The sequence below is a fragment of the Cydia fagiglandana genome, chromosome Z (assembly GCF_963556715.1).
Source record: "Cydia fagiglandana chromosome Z, ilCydFagi1.1, whole genome shotgun sequence".
Lineage (NCBI taxonomy): Eukaryota > Metazoa > Arthropoda > Insecta > Lepidoptera > Tortricidae > Cydia > Cydia fagiglandana.
The window spans coordinates 818,924-833,669 of NC_085959.1; the positions used below are offsets into that span (position 1 = coordinate 818,924).

Sequence of the window (14,746 nt, forward strand, 5' to 3'; positions counted from 1 at the left end):
ATTTGAGCCACTTTTCGATTTCCGATACAATTGAATTTTTTTGTAAGTACGTAATTAAGTATGCAAATCTGATGATAATGCAATATTATATATGATAACATCGACCTGATCTTATGATGGAGACAGGAGGTGGCCATGGGAATTTTATCGAAATAAACCCTAACTAATTGTGTTAGGTATATTAGAATTGTCTCGATGGATCTAATACAATAATAATTGGCTGTGGAAAGAAAAATACATTCATCGATAAAAGCTTATACCAAAAATTGATTTTTTTGCCATAACTTATACCCCATTTCAATATTTTATACTGATAGAGCAATGTCCATTATAGGGGGCCCATTACTGGATCCACGTCCATTACTGGGGGCCCATTACTGGAGCTTTGGTGTCCATGACTGGAGAAGAAAAAAACATAGTTTTAATTTGTTAAGTATGTGGAAACTCATTGCAATATCTTTGATACAACACGCCTAAAACATGAAAGACGGATAGGACTTTCATCTTTTAACACGCTAAGCGGTAGACCAGTTACATGTATAAGGGAAATATCATAAATACTCCAAATTTCTTCTTAAATGTCCCATGACTGGTGCTGTTACTATAGGTATGTGGAGAAAAATGTCATCTTCTTGTAAATAAACAAGATTCTATAATATCTTCTGCTTGTGCATAACAATAACATTAGTAGATGATACTTTTAGGGTTCCGTACCCAAAGGGTAAAACGGGACCCTATTACTAAGACTTCGCTGTCCGTCCGTCTGTCTGTCACCAGGCTGTATCTCACGAACCGTGATAGCTAGACAGTTGAAATTTTCACAGATGATGTATTTCTGTTGCCGCTATAACAACAAATACTAAAAACAGAATAAAATAAAGATTTAATTGGGGCTCCCATACAACAAACGTGATTTTTGACCAAAGTTAAGCAACGTCGGGAGTGGTCAGTACTTGGATGGGTGACCGTTTTTTTTTTGCTTTTTTTTTTGTTTTTTTTTGCATTATAGTACGGAACCCTTCGTGCGCGAGTCCGACTCGCACTTGCCTGGTTTTTTTTCAAAAATGCTGCCTTTCACCCGAGTTAAAACACTCTACTTTTCATTTCGCATACGAGGAAAGTAAAATGCATGTGTTTTTTTAAATACATTTTTATAGTAGGTATTTTTGAGAGTAGGTATTTTTGAGAGTAGGTATTTTCAATTAACAATTTGGCCAAAAGTAATTTATGGAATGGGGAGTCAAATATCAGAATGGAAATTGTATAACAAATCCATTTATACCCAAATTTCAATTGCTTATTGTAAAAAGAATAATAAAATCGTACTTGTAATTGGAACCTAAACTGCTCTAGTGCAGAAACGTATCATTTCCTGCACACCTTTTACAACAACAATGACCCTCTTTCATATATTCGGTCAAATTGTGCTTTTTGAAAAACTAATTATAGCCAGCCTTTTATGAATGTAGTATGATACCTTAGGGTATGGTGCTTTACGCACACTAGCGTCCCTTCCCCTCCCCCTGACGCAACCCACCCTTTTTGCATGAAATATGTCCCGGTTCACAGTTTTTTACATTTTTTGAGGAAAGTATACATTTTAGGAAAAAAAGTGTCAATGAAAGAAATAATCCTTAATAAATTCTTAATAAAAAAGGTCATATTCATTTTTTTTATATCATGCACCTAATTCATGTATTAGCTTGTCAAAATTCGAAATAACATAGTTTTTACTTAGGGTTCGAAACTCATTTATTATACACGGTGTAACATGAGGAAACTGAATAATTTTAGCAGCGTATTCCTGATCACATTTAGAGACAAAAATGTCCTATAAACTTTTTTGAAATTCGCCTAGTTTCAGAGTTAATACCAATAAAAAAAAAACAAGTTTCTATTGTTACATAGTTCAAAACGCCTTTTTGATGGCGATGTTGCTACTATGGGATTTAGTCTAAATATCCTTATTGATATGTCAAAAAGTGACAAGTAACACTTTACAAAAACTAAGTTTTACGAAAAAAAAAACCATTTTAAGTGACAATTTTTTGTATACAAATTCATTCATAAAATTAAAAAAAAAACCAAAAAAAATTTTTTTTTTGGCGAAATTGACCTAAACACATATTACATCTTTTCCTTTTTTTGACCTCATGTATACATTTTAGGATAAAAGTGTCAATGAAAGAAATAGTTCCTTATTAAATTCTTAGTAAAAAAGGTTATATATTCATTTTATAACACTTATTATACAAGGTGTCCTCAAGAAATGCGAAAGATTTTATTTCTGAGGTCAAATTAAAAGAAGGAAAAAATGTTTGTATGAGTTTAGGTCAATTTCGCCGAAAACAATTTTTTTTATTGTTTTTAGGGTTCCGTACTTCAAAAGGAAAAAACGGAACCCTTATAGGATCACTCGTGCGTCTGTCTGTCTGTCCGTCTGTCACAGCCGATTTTCTCCGGAACTACTGGACCAATCAAGTTGTAATCTGGTACACATATGTAAGTTTGTAAACAAATGAATTTTAAACATGGGGGCCACTTTTGGGGGGTAAATGAAAAAATTAAAAAATAAAAATTTTCAAACTATATCATGTTACATATCAAATGAAAGAGCTTATTGTAAGGATCTCAAATATATATTTTTTATAATTTTCGAATAAACACTTTAGAAGTTATTCAAGAAAATAGGCAAAAAATGACTATTCCCCCCTCCCCCTTTATCTCCGAAACTACTAGGTTTAAAATTTTGAAAAAATACATAAAATAGGTCTATGATGACAGGAAAACCTATTAGAAATGTACAGTCAAGCGTGAGTCGGACTTAATTACAGTTTTTGATCCGACTCCTACGGATTTTTTAAAGATTTCACTCACGTTTCGCATAAATAATGTTTAGTTTTAAGTTTATAAAATACATATGTATGTTAGTCTGTAAGGTATTTGTAATATGGGCCTTGTTCCCTGAATTAAATATCTAAATAAATAAATAAATAAAATAAAAAATACATTGTTAAAAATTGTGTAATATACGGAATCCTTGGAACGCGAGTCCGACTCGCACTTGGCCGCAATTTTTTAATTTTTTGAGTATATATGTATGTACATAAAAAGTAAATGTTATTGGTAAACTTGTCAGTTAACATGGATTTTTACTTTTTTTTCGGTAAACATAGTTTTTGCAACGTGTTACTTAATTGTCACTTTTTGACATATCAATAAGGATATTTAGACTAAATCCCATAGTAACAACATCGCCATCAAAAAGGCGTTTTGAACTATGTAACAATCATCATCATTTCAGCCTATATACGTCCCACTGCTGAGCACAGGCCTCCTCTCATGCGCGAGAGGGCTTGGGCTATAGTCCCCACGCTAGCCCAATGCGGATTGGATGTAACAATAGAAACTTGTTTTTTTTTATTGGTATTAACTCTGAAACTAGGCGAATTTCAAAAAAGTTTATAGGACATTTTTGTCTCTAAATGTGATCAGGAATACGCTGTTAAAATTATTCGGTTTCCTCATGTTACACCGTGTATAATAAATGAGTTTCGAACCCTAAGTAAAAACTATGTTATTTCGAATTTTGACAAGCTAATACATGAATTAGGTGCATGATATAAAAAAAATGAATATGACCTTTTTTATTAAGAATTTATTAAGGATTATTTCTTTCATTGACACTTTTTTCCTAAAATATATTCTTTCCTCAAAAAATGTAAAAAACTGTGTACCGGGACATATTTCATGCAAAAAGGGGGGGTTGCGTCAGGGGGAGGGGAAGGGACGCTAGTGTGCGTAAAGCACCATACCCTATGGTATCATACTACATTCATAAAAGGCTGGCTATAATTAGTTTGTCTTCCCCATACATTAGAACACAATTTAACCGAATCAATAGCATGAGAAATGAAACGGATATTTCTTGTTTTCTTTGCATTAGCATTTTTCTCTCGATAATTTAATCAATTTGCAACATAAGTAGAAGAATCCTCATATATCCATAAATATCAAAATATAAAAGGACATACATTTTCAGAAGAATTCCCCGTGCGACGTTGCCAAGTGGTTTAAAGTACAACATGCTCGCAACGTTTGGATGTCAATAACTCGACAATGAAAAATTATATTTCAAATCAATTCAAACTTGATATTTTTGACAGTAATGGGTTACTTAAATAAGAAGGCATTTTTCGCCCGGGTCTACTATGGTCAAATGGTCTAGTGGCTTTTAGCTACTGAGTATAAGTCTAACAAGTTGAACAGCATGACAGGGTTCAAACCACGAACTCGAAGACTCATTTCTTTTTGTATTTATTTATTTATTTTGTTTCATCTTTTTGGAAATTTTATATGCCTTATTTTAAAAGTTATTTTAAGTAAATGTGTTGTATTTGATTATTTCATGTAGGTATATCATTTCAATAAAATTTTGGAAACTTATTTTATACCTGGTCAAGCAAATCTTGTCAGTAAAAAAACCGGGCAAGTGCGAGTCGGACTCGCGCACGAAGGGTTCCGTACCATAATGCAAAAAAAACAAAAAAAAAAGCAAAAAAAAAACGGTCACCCATCCAAGTACTGACCACTCCCGACGTTGCTTAACTTTGGTCAAAAATCACGTTTGTTGTATGGGAGCCCCATTTAAATCTTTATTTTATTCTGTTTTTAGTATTTGTTGTTATAGCGGCAACAGAAATACATCATCTGTGAAAATTTCAACTGTCTAGCTATCACGGTTCGTGAGATACAGCCTGGTGACAGACGGACGGACGGACGGACGGACGGACAGCGAAGTCTTAGTAATAGGGTCCCGTTTTACCCTTTGGGTACGGAACCCTAAAAAGGCGCGAAATTCAAATGTTCTATGAACGATATCCCTTCGCGCCTACATTTTTCAAATTTGCCGCCTTTTTCTACTGACAAGATCTGCTTGACCAGCTATACTTCGTCGATAGTTGACTTCTTATATACCTATTCTGCGATCCTAATTAGCCTCATGCATGACTTTTTTTTAATTATTTTAATCATTATTTATATCCTTTGAAATCGGAAAATAAAAATACTTTTATAAATCTTCCCATAATATTATTAAAAAATAATTAAAATACTGAAAATATTTTACTCACGTAAGTTTAGTTTCGAAGAATAACATACGCTTAAAATAATTCAAAAGAGAATGCTAAAATTATAAAATAAAAAAAAACTGGCATTGTCGGGGTTTGAACCATGTATCTTAGCTACAATCTGATTTTTTTCAAAATAGAGGCTACGGGTGCCACGAGCACATGACATTTGATGGTCGAAAACATTAGTTGCTTCTGAATGCGTTGTAATTCTTAATCGTTGCTCAAACAAGAATTTATTATTTAATTTCCAATCTTTTTTCAACAATAAACATTTCATCCGCTGCGCCCTCTAGGTTACTTTACTGTAACATTACGAATGTGCTGACATTTGACACTGACTTTAAGGTGACTTTAAGTACGTAAGTGTGCGTGAATGCAAGAAATTGCAATATTTTGCAGTTGGATTCCGGTAATAACGAAATGAGACAATGTTGAGTTGAACATGTCTCGATTTAGATGTAGTATTTTTTATAGTTTTCGCACATATCAACACATCTTATGAAACTTTGTATTTTGGGAGAAATAGTGAAAATCCACAATTCGTGCACAGTGACGCCATCTTTTGGCTGATAATCGGCATCCCATCCCTAGACATCCACCTTAATGGGCCTGTGCCTTCATTTGATATGACTATTTAAACTTTTAAAAAGTTTGGAACTCGACAAATAATAGAATTTGTATGCAACATTGCAGTCCCAAAATCGAGACTGCAATGTTTTGAACTTTTTAATTTTTTACTGACCATAAACAGCGCACTTCGCGACCTTTTTTTTAAACGTCAAAGTCGACTTCGCCGTCAATTTTTGAGAAAAAATTATGTAACCCCTCTTATGCGGCCTGTCAAATATAATCATTGAAAAAGTGACCTTGACATTTAAAACAATAGGTTTAAATTCACACGCACGGATCCGCTAAGCATACGCGGGGTTAACCCTCATGTCCTGAAACCCTCGCAATGCTCAAGATTCCATTTTTCGAATCACCCGTTACGCTATTGCTCAATTTTGGAATCTTTTACTTGGTCGAATATCAATATTACCACAAGAGATTAAATTGTAAAACAAATAACTATTATCCCTTCGTTATGTTCCAATATATTTTATAGCTATCTATTGATGATACCGATTGTATTTTAAACAATACTCACTCTTCGCTGTCCTTGGCATACAGAAAACCTTCATCGTTGAGCGTGGCGACGGATATCCGGACGCGATCATGCCAGCAAGACTGACGGAACTGGTGGGTGGCTATGCGCAGAGCCCAGAGCGCGAGGCCGCCGGTGCCGACTATGAGCACGGTGGCTATGTCCTTGTGGTCGGGCCCTGGAATGTTCATATTCACATTTAAACTTTGAAATCTTGTAAAATATCCGCGCAGTCCTTTTTTAATAACTTTTTATATCAAAAAAATGGTTTTAATACAAGCTTTTATCGCTGATTTCTTTCAACAGTCAGTTATCATCAGATCAACTCGATGGTACCATAATGTTGCACTATCACCCAACTTACGTTAATTACTTATATAGTTGAAGTTTGAAAAAGCGCTGGTGGCCTAATAATAGTCTGGACTCTGGAGGAAAACGGCGTGGATCGAGAAAAGTCGTCGACATCTCTTCTAAATACCTAAAACTGGTATGGATGTGTTCCTCGTAGTCTCTAGAATACGACTTGACCGGTTTTAGTTAATGGAGGAGGGGACATGTCGACAAAAGGGGGGGGGGGGAGTGGGCTATGGGACCGATCGGTGAGGTGTGTTCGTGTGAGGTGTCGTTTGAAAGAGTATTAAACGTGCTATTATTGTTTCATCATAACTGTAGTCGTTTACAAAATATTTTAAAATATATGTTTTTTTACCGTGCGTGGATGGCATAAGTACTGATTAAACATGCGTCTAACTCAATAAATTGTAACTTTACTCCAATTATATTCTAACAAAATGTACGCGAAATTTCATTAGCTTTCCAAAAATATAAGTTTTATTGGTGTATGAGAATCAGGTATAGCTCGTCTAAAGCCCCAAAGCTCGTTGGGTCCGGATGCCTTTCCAGCGTATATACTAAAGGGCTGCAAAAACTGGCTAGTACTGCCTTTAGCTCACATTTTCAACCTAGCTTTGCGCACTGGGGAATACCCGAATCAGTGGAAGGTAACACGGGTGCGGCCGATTCCTAAGTCGGGCGATACAACTAAAGTTGAAAATTATCGTCCCATTGCAATTCTCTCCTCAGTCGCAAAGTTATTTGAATCTATCGTGAGCAGGCATGTAGCCTCTCAAATACAGCCCTATCTCTGTGACTCCCAACATGGTTTTAGGCCAAGGCGATCAGTAGAGACGAACCTTTTAACCCTGGTAGACTCTGTCTCCGAGCATTTGGATAAGGGGATACAGGTGGACGTCTTGTATTTCGATTTTAGAAAAGCCTTTGATCGCGTAGATAACGATATACTACTCAGGAAGTTATGTACCATCGGTTTCTCTCCAAAACTGCTCCAATTTTTTGCTAGTTATCTACGCGACAGGCAGCAGTACGTACAGCACGGATGCTTCATTTCCAATTCCTACCACACTCGCTCCGGAGTAAGCCAGGGTTCAATTCTAGGTCCTTTTCTGTTCGGCGTAATGATTAATGACTTGGCGTCTCTCTCTAGATGTGCCCGATGTCTGCTTTACGCTGATGACCTAAAGCTTATTTATGGTCTGCAGCAACTGTCCGACTCTGCATCGCTCCAACATGATATTAACCGGATCTATGAATGGAGTATCACAAATAAGTTGCTTTTTCACCCTGAGAAGTGTTCCGTGATGTCCTTTAGCCGTGCTCGTTGTCCCGCATCTGTGAACTACACGCTGGGATCTGAACCAATAAAACGCGTTGACACTGTCAAAGACCTGGGTGTCATATTTGACCCAAATCTTAATTTTCATGGCCACATAAGAACCCTAGTTTCCGACTGCTATCGGAGATTAGGCTTCGTCATCCGCAATGCTCGTGAATTTGACAACCCCTTTGTGATTAGACTTGTTTACACCGCCCTGGTTAGGAGCAAACTCGAGGCAGCGTCTGTAGTGTGGAACCCCCACGAGGTCACCTATACCCTGCTTCTAGAAAAAATCCAAAAGGCGTTCTTGCGATTTTTATACAAAAAAACCTACGGGTACTATCCCTTCCTTTACCCGACGAAATTTCTGCTTGGCACCCTGGGCTTTTACTCCCTGGAAGTGAGGCGTAATTATGCTCTCGTGACCGGGGCGTGCCGAATAATACGTGGGGATTCAGACTGTCCACAGCTGGTCTCACAACTGGTACGCCTTCTTGTGCCCCCTCTGTTTCAGTCAATTTAATTTTAGGCCACGTAATCGCGACTTACTGGCAGTTCCCAAAGCGCGCACTGTGGCGTACAGGAACTCTCCTTTAGTTCGCGCCTTACAATACCTAAACGCACTTCTCAAGTCAGCACCTGAATGCGATGTTTTTGCCAGTAGTTGGAAGACGTTATGTGACGAATGTAAGAGGTTATGCGAGGCGATGGATGATCACCCGTCTTCAGTTAGTATTTAAGATTATTGTTATTGTATAACACAACTTTATGTTAACGTTTTAGGATAATAATAATATTGTTTGCATTCCACAGTGCCTTAGTGTCTCACTGTAATACTGTGTAATATGTTTGAAATAAAAAATAAAATAAAATAAATAAAATGATATTATACATATAACCAAGTAAATAATTAGGAATTTTGTTCAGCATGGGTCACTAAGCGCCGTCACGTAAATGGCGGGCGACCGGCGTCAAGTTTTCATTACTTCTCGGGTTCTATTTTATTGATCAGTTTGTGATAAATACCATTTGAAAGAATATTGAACATACTATAATTGGGTTTTCAATAACTGTAGTCATAAGATTAGTCATTTTAAAAATAATTGAAAACATATGATTTTTTACCTAGCTAAATTAATGAATTTTATTACGAAAAAATGTATGAATGCCTACTATAAAGTGATATTTTTCTGAACAAAGAATACATTGGGCTACATCGTCCGACTTGTTGAAGTGAAAACTTCTTTAGCGGCGCTGAGCACTTTTTGAGGTGGGAAAAAAATGATAAACTCGATTCAGCGTAACGCGTAACGTATCGCTGACGTCATGTGTGACGGACAATGTTATTCACCAAAGAACTTTAGTCATAACGTATCATAATCAGGTCAATTATTTAAAACTGGACTTTTATATTAAGCAATAAAGCTCAATGTTCTAATCTTGTACGGGCTGAAATACGAGTATCACAAGCCAAGCGCGCACCACGATTTTAGTTTTTGCGACACGATTTTAGAATCGCGCTGTAATATATCGCAGAAAATTCACTGCGCGCACTGCGATGAAAAAGTCGACGATTTGTTTGAAAGGTGTAAATATATTTAATAATGCTGTAGTGAATGTTTACCTAAAACCTGTGAAATGTGCTAATGAATTATTTGAGATTATGCACAGTCATTCTCAACATGGATTTCGTACCAGTCGTTTGTCATGAAACGTTGTCTTTAATATGTGATCGCTGTATGACTTTGAGTATTTATACCACAAAGGTGATCCCCGTCTATTTCCATAATTAAATGGTCAACATCTAGCGTCTTCAGCAGCAGGTTCCGACATGTTGACGCTTGAAGAGCGAAATGCCGACTGAGGTCCGGGTGCGATCTTATTATCGCAGTGCGCGCGGGGCCATACAACTCCGTATGCTGCAATTCACTTTGCGACAATCGCGTCGCGAGCAGTCGAGGAAAAATGTGACAAATCACAATTTTAAAATCGCTGCGTTTTTTTGTCGCATATACATACATACATACATACGTTACGTTTCTGCGACTAAATTATCGCGCGACAAAAAGTCGTGGTGCGCGCTTGGGCTCACAGTTACATTTTAACTTTATATCACTCAAATATAATTCAATAAAGCTACATCTTGATGAAATCGCTAATAAAAGTGAACTCTAGTAATATAAATGTGAATATAACTCAAAATATGTTGACCAAATATTTAGATGCGAGGTCTGCAAGGTAACTTCACAATTTCTATTCGAATTTTAAATAATTAACGCTAAGCTCACTGGCCAGCAATTTCAGAACTAAAGTTTTTCAATAGAAAGGAGGATGGGTCAATTATACATAGTGCTGCAGACATTTTGGACTAGTCATTGAGTTTTCACTTCTGTCGGCACTCCCGGAGTGCAACCCGTTGTTTTTATTCAGTGCAAATCGCCACACGGTGATTGTAACATCTAAAATTGTCATAAAAAATTACATAACATTTTCTTTTTGTGTACAAAAATATTTTTTTGTATGGAAATGTATAATAATTATTTCGAAAATGATATATAACTTGCCCTAGTTGCTAAGACTAGGAAGGAATATAGCATAGATTGGACCTGGGGAGCCGACCGTTTCACTCTCCCTTTTTGAGAGGTCTGCATGGTACGATCTCCCGACTACCGGGCCAGATCGACTTTGTTTGACCTAAGGAACAATCGTGCGAAGCGGCATTGCCTGAGACTAAAGTGCATGCTGTTCCATACATTTGTGTTCCTTACTAAATCTACTAGCTAGTGTTATAGCATAGGGGTTGTGCACAAATCACGCGAGGTGTTTTTGGCTACTTTTTGACCCCCCCTCCCCCTTGTTGATATTTGGTGAGGTTTTTGGCCTCCCCCCTCCCCTCACACAACCTCACATGTATTTTTTTGAAATTTTTTCTTTCGTCCTAATTTTAAGAAAAACAGTATTGCATATAGAAAATCTTGTTTATTTTTAAATTTTCGTTAAATAGTCTCGCTATTTTGAAGTGCGGAGTGAAGATTTTTGTTTAACGAAACCGAGAAAGAGTATCTACCCATGTGGTACGTTTCTTTTTCTTAGTTTCGTTCACTGTAGAAAAATACACGTGAGGTTTCCTTATACCCCCCCTCCCCAACGTGACCTATCGTGATTTTTTTCGTGAACCCCCCTGCCCCTATCGAACCTCGCGTGATTTGTGCACAACCCCATAGCTCAAAATGAACTGAACAAACTTAATATCTATATGAGTAGGTTCTAAACGTGTGATAGTCTTCTACTTACTTATAGCTTTTTATATCGCAATCGCTACTTAACTCTCTTGTATGACTTACAGTCGAACAGAGAAGTTATGAGTCGCTATTATAGATCTAAGATCATGTAGTTACAGACGAGCGTTATTTAAATACCGTAGTACATCTTATAACTGTCAATAGAGTCACACTTACAAGCTAAAACTACAATGCCAAACGCCAATAAATCAATAGGCAGAAAAAACTATAAATTAAACCGTAAAATAAAATAGTAAATAAATATAGATAGTTTACTCAATATTGACCTAATGTTACTATACTATATTACTATACTTAAAACCGGAATTCACGGATAGTTATTGTTCACTGTTTCCAAAATTAAATGTGGTAGACCACAAATAAAAATATGTTGCATTAAGATAAATTTGCAAAGAGGCCCTTTAAAATTTTGTTTTAATAATACACCTAGTATATGTACCTAGTTGTTGACAGTATAATTAATTTCGCCAACATAAATCCGCAGATAACGCCGGCATCAGTGCACTAAAATAATTTTATTACTTGTTTTTATTTACTCGCCATTAGATTTTACTTCAAGTTATCAGATTGTCTTCTTCTTCCTCGCGTTATCCCGGCATTCTGCCACGGCTCATACATGGGGGCCTGGGGTCCGCTTGACAACTAATCCCATGATTTGACGTAGACACTAGTTTTACGAAAGCGACTGCCATCTGACCTTCCAACCCAGAGGGTAAACTAGGCCTTATTGGGATTAGTCCGGTTTCCTCACGATGTTTTCCTTCACCGAAAAGCGACTGGCAAATATCAAATGATATTTCGTACATAAGTTCCAAAAAACTCATTGGTACGAGCCGGGGTTTGAACCCGCAACCTCCAGATTGCAAGTCGTACGCTCTTACCGCTAGGCTACCAGCGCTTCCTTCAAGTTATCAGATTGTAAGCTTACAAAAATGCAACGAAAGAAGATAGTGGCACAGAAAAATAATGTGCTACGTCTACGGTGCTACTCAAATAGTAGTCACTTATTTTGCATACTGGAGCGTGCGGCGACAAATATCCCTTTAAAACGCTACAAGCCTCAGATGTCAAGGTGATTTTAAATTATTAACTACGGAGTGGATTTGAAAACCTTTTACGTGTAGACGTGAGTCAAATAACAACACACATATTAAGTCCTTTATATGCAGTGGTCTCGCAATCATGAAAGCTACGAACTTAACGATGTTATGAACCTAGAACTGGGCTTTTCTCAAAACATACTTAAGTTTTTTGTGATAAAAGACAAAACAAACAAACCATCATTTATATCGATATTTTATAACAGAACCTGAACCAGAACCATTTCATTTTGGATACCTACATTATAAAATGTACTGTCAAACAATAATAGAATGCTGCTGGTCTACCAGGCGCTCGCCGCGCCGTGTGTTTGCTTGCTTGCTTGGCGAAATTGGTCCTGGCATACCTACATATATGTTTATAGTTGTACGGTAACTAAACAACATTTTTGGAAAGTTAATAAATAGTTTGTTGATTTTATTCTAAAAAATTCACGCTATATTTAATGCATTATTTCTTTCTCAATAAAATGGTTAATGTAGGGCCTCAGATTTCAAACAATCGATTACAGAAAATTCACAGAAAATTTAATATGCTTGCAAATGGTATCCACCAAGTATCAGAAAAATAGAGCCGGAAATATAATGAAAACTCAACGATGGCCGGGCTCAAGCAAGGTGACGGTGCACAGAACCCATGCTGAACAAAATTCATGATTACTTAGTTATACAACATTATACAGCAATAAAATTTATAATTTTGGATAGCTCATAAAATTTCCCGTATATTTTGAAAACAATAAAATTTCCCTTATATTTTGAAAACATCTATTGCCGTAATCTTATAATCTATTGAGTTAGAAGCATGTTTTACCAGTAGTACTTACGGGGCTATCCATAAATTACGTCATCGATTTTCGACGATTTTTGACGCCCTCCCCCCTAAAACCATCCAAAAATCATGCTTCGAATGACCCCGTTTCCTCCTACGTCATGCTACCATGCTACCATCATCCGATGTCCAGACCCTCCCCCCCCCTAATTTGAAATGACGTAATTTATGAATAGCCCCTATGTCCATGCACGGTTAGAGATGGGCGCCAGCGGGTAAATACCGGGAAAATACCCAAAACTACCCAATCTACCCGATATTTACCCGTATCTACCCAAATTGTTGGGTATTTATAATTTATTCGTATAATTGAAGAAATTCATTATATAACTAAGATATATCAATATTATTATCGTATAAATATGAAAATAAGTTAAAATAAAGTATACAAATCACAATCTCACAACTTTTTTGTACACAATTAATTTTTTTTCGTGATATTTTTTTTATACCTATATACCTACTATTTTTTAAGTGTTGTCATATTTTGGTTATGATATTTCTACATTTTATTTTATTTATCGTTTAATACAGTAATTTTTTCGTTAGGTATATGGCCAAATTTGATTTACTATAACCAGTTTGGATGAAATTTTGTGTGTATCTAAATTGTTTGATCTCAACCAGATCCCGAAAATGAGGATTCGAGAGCCTCATTAATCCGCCACTTTACCGAAAACTTGCCAGAAATCAGCACTGACGAAATCGAGATGCCCCTCAGGCAGCTTAAAAATGGAAGAGCCCCAGGCGAGGGCGGCGTTACGAGCTTCTGAAAGCGGGAGGTAAACCTGCACTGAAGGAGCTCCAGAACATCTTTAACGCCGTTCTTTTCGATGGGAGAACTCCAGAGGTGTGGAGTAGGAGTGTAGTCGTGCTGTTCTTCAAAAAGGGAAATAAGGCCCTATTGAAGAACTACCGACCCATTTCGCTCCTAACCTACATCTACCTACAAGCTGTTTTCGAGGGTCATCACGAACCGCCTAGCACGAAGACTCGGCGAATTTCAGCCACCGGAGCAGGCCGAATTTCGAGGAGGATACGGCACCATAGACCACATCTTCACAGTGCGGCAGATTATACAGAAGACTGAAGAGTATAAGCACAGGGTGCTTAGCATTTGTGGACTATGAGAAAGCCTTTGACTCCATTGAAGTCTGGGCTGTTCTGGATTCCCTGCAGCGATGCCAAGTCGACTGGTGATATATCCAAGTGTTGAGATGTCTGTACAACGCAGCTACCATGGCCGTCCAAGTCCAAAACCAGCAGACTAAGCCTATCCCCATGCATCGTGGTGTGAGACAAGGGGATGTGATTTCCCCCAAATTGTTCACAAATGCATTGGAGGATATGTTTAAAACGCTCGACTGGAAGGAACATGGTATTAACATTAATGGCGAATACATCTCACACTGGCGATTTGCGGACGACATCGTCACCATGGCTGAGACGTTGCAGGATTTAGAGCATATATGCTGACCGGTCTAGCTGATTCTTCTCAACGTATAGGTTTCCGGATGAATTTGGACAAAACGAAAGTTATGTTCAACAAATGTGTTGCTCC

At 37.0% G+C, this 14,746-nt stretch overlaps 1 protein-coding gene across 1 annotated transcript in view; it reads right to left on the reverse strand.

Annotated features, from left to right (window-relative positions):
* The window catches only part of LOC134678969 (uncharacterized), a 58,539-nt gene that overhangs the window by 12,856 nt on the left and 30,937 nt on the right, over positions 1 to 14,746 (reverse strand). Inside the window, exon 6 of the mRNA XM_063537729.1 lies at positions 6,280 to 6,454. Coding sequence (XP_063393799.1) covers positions 6,280 to 6,454 — 175 coding nt within the window. The remainder of the gene's footprint in view (positions 1 to 6,279; positions 6,455 to 14,746) is intronic.